At 37.9% G+C, this 13,821-nt stretch overlaps 2 protein-coding genes across 2 annotated transcripts; both read left to right on the top strand.

Annotated features, from left to right (window-relative positions):
- The first annotated feature begins 271 nt into the window (after positions 1 to 271).
- Positions 272 to 4,518, top strand: LOC103452513 (U2 small nuclear ribonucleoprotein A'-like). The gene is made up of 8 exons (XM_029091452.2): positions 272 to 487; positions 595 to 635; positions 755 to 884; positions 973 to 1,178; positions 1,720 to 1,884; positions 2,589 to 2,639; positions 2,734 to 2,907; positions 4,173 to 4,518. Exons 1-8 carry the CDS (start codon positions 406 to 408, stop codon positions 4,176 to 4,178), a joined length of 855 nt encoding a protein of 284 aa, XP_028947285.1. The 5' UTR covers positions 272 to 405; the 3' UTR covers positions 4,179 to 4,518.
- A 638-nt stretch (positions 4,519 to 5,156) lies between these two features.
- LOC103452546 (uncharacterized) lies at positions 5,157 to 12,065 on the top strand. Its single transcript, XM_008392044.4, has 5 exons — positions 5,157 to 5,653; positions 5,828 to 6,004; positions 11,094 to 11,177; positions 11,442 to 11,523; positions 11,615 to 12,065. The coding sequence occupies exons 1-5, from the start codon at positions 5,249 to 5,251 to the stop codon at positions 11,941 to 11,943; spliced, it is 1,077 nt and encodes a 358-aa protein (XP_008390266.1). The 5' UTR covers positions 5,157 to 5,248; the 3' UTR covers positions 11,944 to 12,065.
- The last annotated feature ends 1,756 nt before the right edge of the window (positions 12,066 to 13,821 follow it).

The following is a 13,821-nucleotide window of genomic DNA, read 5'->3' as shown; positions in this document are numbered from 1 at the left end:
AAATATTTTGAAACCAATTTTTGGTAAAAATGCAAAATAATTAAAAAAAACACTTGAAGTTACTGGTATTTTTTGTAGGAGTCACTTCTAATACTTTTGAAATTTAAAAATATTTTAACTAAAAGTGCTTTCAGCTATTTAAAAGTACTTCTGTATTAGTCTAAGTCCCGAAATTATAATTTACAGTTGACGGAAGTGAAAATTTGCGAGAATTACCGTCACCGCTAGTGCAGGTTAACCTATTTTTTAGGCTAAATAAAAAGAGCGTGCACAAAATACTGAAACGACACCGTAGCTGGTGAACTCCGAGCTCCGACTCCAGATACTTGCAGAGTAGAGGTTTTGGGTTTTGGTCAGGCAAATTGCGAAGTAGCAGAACAGAGAAACAAGGAGAGAGAGCGAGAGATGGTGAGGCTGACTGCCGACTTGGTGTGGAAGAGCCCTCACTTCTTCAATGCGCTCAAGGAGCGAGAGTTGGATCTCCGAGGTAATTTCCTTTCCCAATTCTCAATTCCCAAATTCCGATTCGAAACCCTACATTGACGCCGTTAGGGTTTTGATAATTGAAATTGTTTGCCCCCTTTTCGTTATCAGGAAATAAGATTGCTGTAATCGAAAACTTGGGAGCTACAGAGGTCAGTAGTTTACTTAACTCAGACTATTATCTTGACAAGCCTTCGTTTTTGGCTTTAATCTGCTGCAAATCACTGAATTTAGTTGAATGAAATATGTTTTTTCGGGTTAATTTGGACAGGACCAATTTGACACCATTGATTTGTCTGACAATGAAATCGTCAAGCTCGAAAACATGCCCTATCTTAATCGTTTAGGTACTTTGATTATCAATAACAACCGAATCACCCGTATCAATCCCAACATTGGAGGTAACTAACTTTAATCCTTCGGTCTCTTTAATCACTTACTAGTCTGTTATCTTGTATCTACCGAGTACTGAGTTGAATGTAATTGCAGAGTTTTTGCCGAAGTTGCACACGTTGGTACTTACCAACAACAGGCTAGTCAACCTGGTAGAGATCGATCCTCTTGCATCCCTCCCAAAGTTGCAGTATCTTAGCCTTTTGGATAACAACATCACGAAGAAACCCAACTATAGGCTGTACTTGATTCATAAGTTAAAATCACTTCGGGTTCTGGATTTTAAGAAGGTGAAAAACAAGGTGAGTCAATTTTAAGTTGACAACTCATTTTTGTCGTTGTGGTGTGGGTGCTACTTTTATATGGTACCAGTTATGAGTTGGTCTTAGAGTGCCTAGGAATAACAAACTAATGGAACACTACTACTTTGTATTAGAATGTCATGAGTTGCATAGCAGAGCAACATACTAACATGACAGAAGCACAAATCTTGTGAGCAAAACTGGCTTGGTTGTACTCTACTTAGCTAGGGTCTAATGTGACATATATGTTGTATTATAATTGCGACACTTTTTTCTCCGGGGGATTTTGGATTTTAACACATAGGCTACTGAAAATTAGTTACACAATATTATTTTGGTTTTATAGCTTTAAAAAGCTTTGTTTTGTCCAAATTCTTCATTTTTACTTGTATCAAAGGCTTCTGCTTATTTCTTTCTAGTTTCACCCAAAAAGTGGAAATATGAAATAGAATGCTATTTTTCATAAAAGATTAGCTTGTTCCTTTTTACCTATCACCTCACCTGGATTAATTATTCTTTGGTCTTCTTCGATCAATCATAGGAGAGACTGGAAGCACAAACTTTGTTTTCATCTAAAGAGGTTGAAGAAGAGACTAGAAAGGTATCCCCCCAAAAATTTGTGCCTGCAGAAGTTCCAGAAGTTTCCCAGGAACAACAGGCTCCAAAAGTTGTTGCCCCCACTCCTGAACAAATTATGAAAATCAAGGTAATCATAGCTATCAAGTTTTTACATAGTTGCATCAATCATTATATTCTGTGACCATGTGCATGGAAAAACCACATCTTTCTCACCTTTGAGCTGTTAAAACGAATGTAAATATTATTGAAATGTACCCTGGAGAGACAAAGTTCACCATTCAATTACGTTTATAATCAACGCAGTTTTACTCAAGAAACAACAATTTTCATAGTCTTTTTAAGTCCGTGTTCCAACTGTAAGGAAGTGACAGTTTATTAGGGTTACTTCTTTTTTCCTCTATTGAAGAATTAACGGTTGTCCAACCTCGATGATTGGATGATGGCTCGCGAGGCGTCCCTCTCGCAGTAGGGTTCAAAACCTCTCGCCTCAGCATCCCATTTGTTCACAATTATTAACTGATTGAGCAATTCTGATACATTATCTGTTCTTCATGTTGAATTATCTTCTCCTTACTGTTTAGGTTCAAATCATAGTAATTATTGTTAGTATTTGAGCGGTATCTTATACTGTCATAAAACATTACAGCAGTAGTTGTCCCAACTGAAAGTTATTCTGATATTTCAAGATATCCAGTTGTGGCGATTGATAGAGAATTTGGTCCTTTTGGATAGATTATTGCTTTGTTTCGGGTGTTTTTTCTCCTACTTTGCAGCTATTTGTGGAGTCATCTTATGTTTTTAATTATTTATACCTTGTTTGTCCACGTGCAGGCTGCCATAGTGAATTCCCAGACTCTTGAAGAGGTTGCTAGACTTGAAAAGGTTATTTGCTCAATCTCAGAAACTACTTTGCGATTTTGTCGATGTCTAATCTCTAAATTTTTACATTAACATTCTACTTGTTTTGCATGAGCAGGCACTGAAGTCGGGTCAGCTTCCTGCAGATTTTGAAATTTTTGATGATGATGCTGAGCCCAATAGTGTTCAAGAAAAGGATGATAAAATGGACACTAATAATGAAAATGAGGCTAGTACTGAACCAAAAGATGTGGAGGAGCAGAAGAACGATGAAGCTGAACCTATGGAACAGGTATCACTGCTCTTCCTGTAGTTTTAAAGTATTTCCTCTTATTTTTGTTCTTCGTCTCTTTGAACTGTTGTAGAGAGGTCTTGTTTTCTCTGGGTAAGAAGATGCATACAACTTTGATGACCTCAAGACTTATCTTATAAATCAAGATAGTGGTGTTATTGTTTTCAATATTGCAATGTACAAACAGGACTATTTACAAACAGGAGGGACCGTGTTGGCTTATAATCTTGTCATAATGTAAAAGCATAGGGAATTCACATAAGGAAATAGGATGAGTTCGGTTCAGCCTCTGTGTGTTTATTTCTTCATCAATCAAATTCATTTCACCTTAAACAAACTATTGTAGCTCCCATCAGCTCGGCAGGCTTAGGTTGTGATGGGTTTTGGTTTCTTCACATTAATGGCTTTGCACAGATTCATACAGAATTAGGATCTATTGCTTCAGTTATCTTAGTCCTCATCATGCTTAATACATGCTGTTCAAGATTCTGGACAGTTATTATTGTTTAGTTGTACCGGGGGAGAATCCTAGGTTAAAGCTGAAAAATTAGTTGGTGGATTTCATGTATTGTGTGTCTAATTTGAGGCTATTATTAGTTCCTTTTTCCTCAGGGCTGAGCCTATTTTTAAGCTGCTCTTCCTTTTTCCCTTTGCTTCTCATATTCCTGTCTAGGCATTATTTAGTTTCTATAGGAACTGGAAGATCCCGTGACCCTATAGAAGGCATTCATAATGTCATAAAACATATGCAGCCCTAGATTTTAGTTTCTATATTGTCTTATGAATGTTAGTTATGTGGCCTAGCCACTGGACAAGTTAATTGAAGATCAGCTGCTATGTCGTCAATAGTGTTTATATGGAGGATATGTTAACGTTCAGTACTATTTATAAGATACTGTGATCCCATCACCTAGAAATTTAGGATATTGCAGGATGAGTAGGTAACTGGGAACAAGTCCAACGGTTGCATTGAGATTTGAATTGGAAAGCTTTTGAGTCACTGTACTTTTCTTTTTTGGATTGTCCAGAGTCAAATTCCCTTACCTTGTTGACCCTATCAGCTCTAGATCCACTTGGGAAGAATCAATGTTTTAGCAAGGTTGATATGTTAGATTGTGTAATTGCTGAGCCATTTTGAGAAGGATATTTGTTATAAATTAGTCCGGGATTAGCATGTGTTATGATTCTGTGGTCTGTTTGTAGGTAGGTTAACTTAGTTGATATTCTCTGGTTCTAGAGTATTAACGTACTTCTTCCCCTTGCAGGAGTAGGAGACTCCGTATGTATCCTGGCATCGTAAAGCTTGTCCCATTCGAACCCCCTTTGGCCGGCGCCTGGAAAAGTTATTGATTCGGAAATATTCTGCTGTTCCTTGAATTATGTTCAATATATGAGGGGTTTCTGCCTGTGTTATATTAGACCTGAAAACAACTTTTTTTGCCTAATTAATTAATGCTAATCTTTCCCCTTCTAACATTTCTTTTGGGAGAGCTGGAATAGCGTCTGGGTGTTCGATTCATATCTGTATTAAGTTGATACAAAATTCTGTCTAATTTCATATATTCGTGTTCTTCGAGTTATAAAAGAACGAGAGCCATAACCACTGCACAATTTTTTCTTGCTGGTGTTACGTTTAGGCTTCCAACTTTACTTGGACCGATGTTACAGTTAACTACTGATGTTTAACTTTTAATCGGTTTTGCAAAATACTGCAAAACTATCTAGACCTATTTTCATGCCGTTTTCTTGCACTATAAGGTCTAAATTAAACGATGACATTCTTGAGATTGAGCCGTGTGAGATGTAAGTCTCATGCACAGGTTTGAATGAGAGATAAAAGTGGAATCCTCTTTTCAACTGACTCTTCCACTCCAGTTACCTCCTTGATGGATGTACGTTTTGACTTATTGGCCTTGCTACTATTTCTTAGGGCTTTTGGCTGAAATGATCAACTTTTAGCATTTGCTTGCTGAAATGATTCGTTTTTAGCATGTCGATCGTTGAGTCGTTAATATTTGATTGATATGTCGTCGATATTTGATTGATATCATTTCAACAACCAAATGTCAAAAACTGATCATTTTAGCTAATTGCCCAATAAAGAGGGCCCGGGCTTTCAAAATTGAAATAGTCCTTGACTGACTTTACATCTGTAATAGTAATGAGTTGTTTCTTGGACAAGCTGCTTTGGAAGGAAAAAGAGTGAAAGTGGAAAATTCTTTGCTCCAATACAGGGGAAATCCTGTCTGTCCATCTTCTTCTTGCCTTTGGGAAGACAAGATACGCAAACCAAAGCTGCCAAACAGAAGACATTTGTATGTAGCGTCATTCAACAACTACTATGATATCCCAATTGGCGCTGGCAGCAGTCTCTGTTGTTTTTGGAGCACTGGTGCCACTTTTTATGGCCTTAATTGTTATCAAGGGATGGTCTTGGTCTTGGCATTGGTCATGGTCCTGGCGGATTTCGTGGCAACCAAGAATTGTGTATTGCTTACGCGGCCACGAATATGGAGCTACATCCTCCGAGTATGCAAGCCACCGTCCTAGGCTCACAGCCACCTCCGGTGGCCAGTCTTGTAGTCAGCCTCTTGATCATGAACAAGAATGCTGCAAATTGGATGAGGATGATCTGAAAGTATTGGTTTCCCACATAAACGAGACCAACGGATGTCCACCGTGGAAGCTCATGATGGAGCATTCTACCCCTTCTCTGACATACCAAGCTTGGTACAGGGACCCGCGGGTAATTTACACAACCAAGCTTGTTTATTAGTACTTTTAAAATGACCAAAAGGCTTTTGGATTATACTTGGTTATTTCAATTGTATTACGTTTTCAACAAGCAGCACTTATGAGCAGAACTACTCCTTACAGAAGCGTCCTCTTACGGTGTAGTGACATTGTTATCAAATTTCAGTTAGGTCCTACGCAGTACCGTACGAGAACAGTGTTTGAAAACGCATCGCCTGAGTTGCTGAAAGACTTCTTCTGGGATGATGAGTTCAGATCCAGCTGGGATAACATGTTGAAATTCTTCCAGATTTTGAGTGTTTGCTCCCAAACTGGTACCATGACTGTTCACTGGATAAGAAAGGTAACATATATGGTTTCTTACAGCTGCTACAATTATTTGTTTGTGTCTTTTCCTTCCTAACTATAATCTGTTGAAAAGTAAATTGCTTACTAATTTCAAGTTAGTAAATGATTTACTTATCTATTTTATCTTTGTTCTATTGAGTAGCTGTTTTATGTTGTGATAACTTGTGCTCATATGCCAAGTTTATGATCTTAGATCAGGTATCTTTTCAATGGCTCATATGCTCTGTTCTGCCATGTGTCAAAATCACATTGGCTCATGTAATTGAACGGTTATGATGGCTGATGTAAAAGGAAGGAATGAATATGAATGAAATGTTGCTCTCTGTTGTGTTGTAGAGTTGCAGTTGTGAAAACTTTGTCTCTCACTCTCTCTGTCTTTTCAGCTTCCTCTAAAATCCAATTCACATATATATCAGATTTCTAAGAAAACTTAACATGGTATCTAGAGCTCAGGTTCTATCTGGAATCGGGGCGTAAGATCTGTGAGTGCTGTGCTCGGAAATCCAACGTGAAATTTCCGACTCAGTTTGTCGATTCAAGTCTCAAATGGCTGGATCTGGTGGTAGTGATCTTCGGGCTCCAATATTCAATGGTGACAACTATGAATTTTGGAAGATCCGAATGAGAATTATTTTCAAATCACATGGAATCTGGGATTTAGTTGAAAAGGGGTTTGAAATTTCAGAATCGAAGGATAAGAAGATTGGAGATGAAGGCTCATCGGAGTCGGAGAGAGTTTCTCTGAGCGACAAGCTAATGAAGGATGCTAAGGCACTGGGTATAATCCAAGGAGCTGTCTCGGATGACATCTTTCCCAGAATCTCAAACGAAGAAACCTCAAAGGGTGCTTGGGACATACTACATCAGGAATTTCATGGTGATAAGCAAGTGAGATCCATCAAGTTGCAGGGTCTACGCCGTGATTTCGAGTACACAAGGATGAGGGATGATGAAACTCTGTCTGTGTATCTCACTCGTCTTCTCGAGTTGGTAAATCAGATGAAGGGTTATGGGGAAGATTTACCCAGAGAACGATTAGTTCAGAAATTACTCATAAGCTTAACTAAGGAATTTGATCCTGTTTGTTATGTAATTGAACAAACTAAGGATATTGAAACTATAGAGGTACAAGAGGTGATTGCAGCTTTGAGAGGGTTTGCACAACGCCTTGATAGGCATGCTGAAAGTACCATTGAAAGAGCTTTCAGTACTCTGAATCTGAATTCGAAAGGAACCTAACCAAATCTCTCGTTTGGTAATTCTAAACCAAAGAAGGATTGGAAATCAAAGGGAAAGAAATGGGATCCTAAACCTCAGAATCTTGCTAATCGAGGTGGCAAATATGATCAAGGAGGAAAATCTGATCAGTCTAAGGGAAAATGCAAGCATTGTGATAAACTGCACTATGGTGAGTGCTGGTTTAAAGGGAAGCCGAAATGTCATGGATGCAATCGTTTCGGTCATTTCATCAAGGATTGTGATCAACCAAACAAGTCTGGAAAACTTGTAAACTATGCGAATCAGGTAACAGAATCTGCAACCATGTTTTATGCCTGCCATTCTGCTACTATTGGAAGAAGTATGAATATATGGTATGTAGATAGTGCATGTAGCAATCATATGACCTCTCATGAATCCTTGCTCATTGATGTTGATAAGAATGTGAGGTGTAGAGTTAAAGTGGGCACTGGAGATTTAGTGCAGTCAATAGGCAAAGACACATTGGTGATTGAGATGAAAGGTGTGACTAGGTATATTAAAGAAGTTATGATTGTACCTGGTTTGGATGAAAACTTATTGAGTGTAGGGCAGATGGTAGAACATGGATATTGGCTTGTGTTTGGTGATTACATGGTTGATATTTATGGAGATAGGCAGATGGAAGATCTAATTGCAAGTGTTCCCATGAAAAGAAACAGATGCTTTCCATTAAGTTTGGAATATGTTAATCCTCATATGGCTAATAGAGCAACTGTTGAAGAATCAGCTCAGTTGTGGCATAGAAGATATGGACATCTAAACTACTCTAGTTTGATGCTTCTACAAGAGAAGGAAATGGTGCAGGGCCTACCTAGACTACAAGTCTCTGAGCATGTTTGCTCTGGATGTGCTACAAGGAAGGGTCACAGGGAATCATTTGACAAGGGAAAAGTTTGGAGGGCATCACAACCTCTAGAACTTATTCATTCTGATATATGCGGCCCAATGCAGATAACTACTCTAGGAGGCAACAAATTCTTTCTCACATTTATTGATGACCACACTAGGATGTGTTGGATATTTTTCTTGCAACACAAGTCTCAAGTCTTCAACATTTTCAAAAGGTTTAAATCCATGGTTGAGCTGCAGAGTGGTTATCAAATCAAGAAACTCAGAAGTGATAGGGGTGGAGAATATACCTCTCTAGAGTTTTCAAAGTTCTGTGAAGATATGGGATTAGAAAGGCAATTGACTGTTGCCTACTCTCCGCAACAAAATGGTGTTGCAGAGAGAAAGAATAGGACAATAATTGAAATGGCAAGAACTATGATGATTGAAAAGAAGATTCCCTTTAAGTTTTGGGCTGAAGCTGTCAACACAGCTGTGTATCTGCAAAACCGATGTCCAACAAGTGCTCTGAACAACATAACTCCATTTGAGGCATTTAGTGGGAGGAAGCCGGGTGTCAAACATTTGAAGATATTTGGTTCCATGTGTTATATACACATTCCTTCACAGAAAAGACACAAACTGGAGCAAACTGGTGAGAAGGGAGTATTTGTTGGATATGGAAACTGTGAAAAAGGATATAGAATCTTCAACTTGAGAACTCAAAAGATTGAACTATCAAGAAGTGTAATCTTCGATGAGAAAGTAATATGGAACTGGGAAACAAATGAATCAGTTCAAGTTCCTAGTCCTTGGAATGATGAAATAAGTCCAAGGATATCTGAGTGTGATCCAGATTCAAGTGATTCACCTCAGTCAATGCAGTCTCCTCTGAGATCACAATCAACTGGAGACCTGCAAGCATCTCAAGAACCTGGTTCACTTGATTCTCCAGTTCCAATCTCTGAAAGTTATGATCATACTCCACAGAAATGGAAGAGTTTGAGTGAAGTATATGCTCAATGCAACATGAGCATCATTGAACCTGAAGATTTCAGTGAGGCAGTCAAAGATGATGCTTGGAAAAAGGCTATGACAGAAGAAATATTGATGATTGAAAAGAATTCCACATGGGAATTAGTTGATAGACCTAGTAGTAAACCTGTTGTGGGTGTGAAGTGGATATACAAAACAAAGTTGAATCTTGATGGCTCCATTCAAAAACACAAGGCAAGACTTGTAGCCAAAGGTTACACACAGAAACCAGGGATTGATTTTAATGAAACCTTTGCTCCAGTGGCAAGGTTAGATACTATTAGAACACTCATTGCACTAGCTGCACAGAAAGGTTGGAAACTGTGGCAATTAGATGTTAAATTAGCCTTCCTGAATGGTGTTCTTGAGGAGGAGGTATATGTTGATCAACCTGATGGTTTTGTGATTAAAGGGGCAGAAGACAAGGTTTATAGACTGAGAAAGGCTCTCTATGGTCTAAAACAGGCACCAAGGGCCTGGTACAGTGAAATTGATACATATTTAATTCACTGTGGATTTCACAAAAGCTCAAGTGAAGCAACTTTATATGTGAGAAGCAAGGAAGGTGTTGGCATCTTGATCGTGTCAATCTATGTTGATGACATTGTGTACATAGGGAGCAATGCAGAAATGGTGGAAGAATTCAAAGCTGAAATGATGTGCAAATATGAGATGTCAGATTTGGGTTTACTTCATCACTTCCTTGGAATGGGGGTAACTCAAACTGAAGGGAGTATATTTATACATCAGAAAAAATATGCTCTAACACTTTTGGATAAATTTGGGCTCAAAGATTGCAAACCAGTGAGCACTCCATTGGTTGCAACTGATAAATTGAGAAGAGAAGATGGAAGTGAACATGCAGATGAGTGTGAATATAGGAAAATAGTTGGAAGTCTTCTGTATTTAACAGCAACTAGACCAGATATTATGTTCTCTGCTAGTGTACTTGCACGATTTATGCACAAGCCTACCAAGAAACATTATGGAGCTGCTAAACGAGTCCTAAGGTACATTCAAGGAACAATTGACTTTGGAATTGAATATTTGAATGGAAAATCTGTCTTGCTGATTGGATATTGCGATAGTGACTGGAGTGGATCTGAGGAGGATATGAAAAGCACCTCAGGGTATGCTTTTTCATTTGGAAGTGGGGCATTCTCATGGGCTTCAGTCAAGCAGCACAGTGTAGCTCTTTCAACTGCAGAAGCAGAGTATGTTAGTGCAGCTGAAGCAACATCTCAGGCCATTTGGCTTAGGTTTGTGCTCAAGGACTTTGGAGAAGAGCAAGCTGCAGCAACATCACTATTCTGTGATAACACTTCAGCTATAGCTATGTCCAAGAATCCTGTGTTTCATCAAAGAACCAAGCACATTGGCAGGAAGTTTCACTTTATTCGAGATGCAATTCAAGAAGGTACCATTGATCTGATTTACTGCAAGAGTGAAGAGCAAATTGCAGACATCTTTACCAAGGCTCTTCCCAAAGACAGATTCAACAACTTGAGAAGTTTACTGGGTGTGAAATCAGTTAACAATTTAGAAGGGAGTGTTGAAAAGTAAATTGCTTACTAATTTCAAGTTAGTAAATGATTTACTTATCTATTTTATCTTTGTTCTATTGAGTAGCTGTTTTATGTTGTGATAACTTGTGCTCATATGCCAAGTTTATGATCTTAGATCAGGTATCTTTTCAATGGCTCATATGCTCTGTTCTGCCATGTGTCAAAATCACATTGGCTCATGTAATTGAACGGTTATGATGGCTGATGTAAAAGGAAGGAATGAATATGAATGAAATGTTGCTCTCTGTTGTGTTGTAGAGTTGCAGTTGTGAAAACTTTGTCTCTCACTCTCTCTGTCTTTTCAGCTTCCTCTAAAATCCAATTCACATATATATCAGATTTCTAAGAAAACTTAACATAATCTCAATTGAACATTCTTTTCTGTAACATCCACAGTTGCCCCTCCTCTGCAGTGATAGAGAATACGTTATAGTCCGTCGTATTTGGGAATCTCCGTCTGGATATTATTGTACAACAAAGGTACCGTCCTTACCCCGCATCATGTTATAACACTCGTATATGTTTACTGATACCAGACACGAAGCTAGTACATCGTAACTCCTAAAAATTTCCATCTATTAGTTCTTTGTCAAAATATATTCTGCGTTATCATCAGTGATGTCTCACTCATCATGTGTTATTCACGTATACACGTACGCCCGGTGAAATCCAAGATGTTTCCTTCTGTGAGATGCATGAATTCCAATAGACTGCCATCTTTCTGTTTATTTTCTGATATATCAGGGGACACCATATCCATCCTTACCAACGTCTAAAACAGCAATAAGGGTAGATAATTACTATTCCAGTTGGCGTATAAGCTCAGGTACGTGTATAAGTTTTGGTACAGTTTTGTTCATAGTTTCTCCGCTGGTGGAAGAAGTGCTTTTGACAGATACCAAACAACTACCTAGCAGTGAACGGTAGGAATGCAGAAGAGCAGCAAATGGCATCAGAAGTGCTTTTGTTTCACCATGAAGATATAGGGCTTCCAAGGGAGATTGTGAAGATAGGTGTTAGGGCAAGAATGTGGGCCATGGTCAAGAGATTGCATGCAGGAGTGCAGATGTACAGCGTCGCAAGGGCAAACGGGTCTACTTCCAGTTGTGCAGTCATGGTAAATGTAACCACAAAGGTTTCACCATCCACAGTAGAACTTCCCAGTTCACAAGTTACTGCAGATGAGATATGCCAGAGGGAAACGGAAACCCACTCATCTGACCATTTATCCAAGGATAAATGGTAAGAGAGTCCTAATTGTTTGATTGGAAAAAATCATACCTCTAGTGGAAAATTTATGTAAGTAAAGGCACCTCGCAAAACATTTTTTCATTAAAAAACTCTTAAACAACTTTCTTTATCATTAAAGGTGCATTTTCTATTAAGGACACTTTCTTTATTATTAAGGATATTTTCTTTAGACTATCTTCAACCTAAAACCCAAAATTTTTAGACTATAAAATTTATATTTTAACCCAGAAACAATTTTTCGCCTAAAATTTTAGCCCAAGATTATTAAAGAATGAATTTAAACTAATTTATTTTCTTAAAGTAAATTTTTTAAAATAAAAAATTATGTAGACTACCCTAATTAATTTTATGAACATTTTAATCAAAAGCGAACTTCCCGAAAGGGAAGTGCTTATGCATGGGAAGGTGCGAAGAACCCGGTTTCGGTCCTCGTACCGCCACCTTCCATCGCAATTGCCCCGCTAGTAATGGTTCCTCAGCGTCTGATTTCGTTCAGGAAGCTCTTTGGGTGACGGCAATTGCGAGAGAAATCTGAACGAGACCTTTTGTCTTTGTGTTTTTCGATTTAAAAAAAAATTATGAGACCTTTTATTATCGAAGCATTTTGAAAAGCAAACAAGGTTAACACGTGAAAATAAAACCAAATTGACATAAAAAATTTCAATTGTTGAAAAAATTTCACGCTATATTAAGGTCGTTGATATTTGATTTCAGGTAATTGATAAAAAAACTTATACAGGCAATTGATCAAAAACTTATAACCCATCTATGCTAGCTCGAACACGTTCGAACAATAATTGCTGACGTCGAAATTATTGCTTGGGTAGAAGAGGGCAACCCAACTATCTGATTGATTAAGCAAAGTTTGTCAAAAATGGTTGTCTCATCCACTTAAGAAAACGGATGTGCTATCTACACATATTTTTTTAGGGATGTGATATCCACACACCATTTTTTACTTCTCTCACACCCTTTTAATTTTCGGCCGTTGGATCGGATGAATTAAAGAAGATCAAATGACAGAAATTAACAATGGGTGTGGGAAAAGTAAAAAGGGGTGTATGGATAGCACATCCCATTTTTTATGTCTTATACATTCTTGTTAATTTATATCTGTTGATCTTCTGCAATTCTTCTGACCTGACGGTCAAAAATTAAAAGAATGTAAAAAGTAAAAAAGGGCGTAATACACCCCTAGTAAAATGTTGGTTTTCCAGATCTTACACAGAAAGTCAAACAAAAAAAAAAGAAGGTAAAAGTGAAGGGGGCAGCTCCCTCAGAACGTAAAAACTTATCAACACAGAATCGATTCAGACAAGGCTGAAACTTTTATATATAAATGGAGTTCAATCATCGGGACCTGCTGCTGCTGCTTCACATCACATCAAATCAAAAGCATCACGTTTTTTTAACTCAAATTTATTAACATATACATTCTTTGATTAATGACTTAATCAACGTTTGAGAAAGCAATTAAAAAAAAGAAAAACTAATGAAAATGATTTGAAAACTTTGAGTTTTAATGAAAATGACAAAATAAAGAGTAAAGTGAATAGTACCAGGTTTGACTTTTTAGTATAAAAATATGATTTTTCGTTAAAGTGAACAGTACCGTGGGCTTTTCGTTAAAACACTCTTAAAAACAAACACACACACACAAGGAATCGCGATATTTTCAAGTTCGAACACACCACGCAAATGCGAATAAGAATAAGTAATTAGCAGAGAGAAAGAATGGCTGAAAAGCAAAGCAGGATATCAATCAACAAACAGAGAAACGATTCTGCAGAATTTTGTGGCCTTGGCTTTGACGGCGGCCGCGGGATGCGCATTCCAATTTCCACCGAATGAATACGAAGGCCGCCTTTTTATA

This window comes from Malus domestica, chromosome 13 (genome assembly GCF_042453785.1).
Source record: "Malus domestica chromosome 13, GDT2T_hap1".
Classification (NCBI taxonomy): domain Eukaryota; kingdom Viridiplantae; phylum Streptophyta; class Magnoliopsida; order Rosales; family Rosaceae; genus Malus; species Malus domestica.
Note: the sequence above shows the minus strand (reverse complement) of the source record. Positions and strands in the feature narration are given on the sequence as shown.

Bases quoted from the DNA above. Each gene is read 5' to 3' on its own strand.
- LOC103452513 (XM_029091452.2), top strand. From the start codon at position 406: ATGGTGAGGCTGACTGCCGACTTGGTGTGGAAGAGCCCTCACTTCTTC. The intron at 885-972 runs GTAACTAACTTT...ATGTAATTGCAG, and splicing joins TATCAATCCCAACATTGGAG to AGTTTTTGCCGAAGTTGCAC. The intron at 1,885-2,588 runs GTAATCATAGCT...GTCCACGTGCAG, and splicing joins AACAAATTATGAAAATCAAG to GCTGCCATAGTGAATTCCCA.
- LOC103452546 (XM_008392044.4), top strand. From the start codon at position 5,249: ATGATATCCCAATTGGCGCTGGCAGCAGTCTCTGTTGTTTTTGGAGCA. The intron at 11,178-11,441 runs GTACCGTCCTTA...CTGATATATCAG, and splicing joins GATATTATTGTACAACAAAG to GGGACACCATATCCATCCTT. The intron at 11,524-11,614 runs GTACGTGTATAA...ACTACCTAGCAG, and splicing joins CAGTTGGCGTATAAGCTCAG to TGAACGGTAGGAATGCAGAA.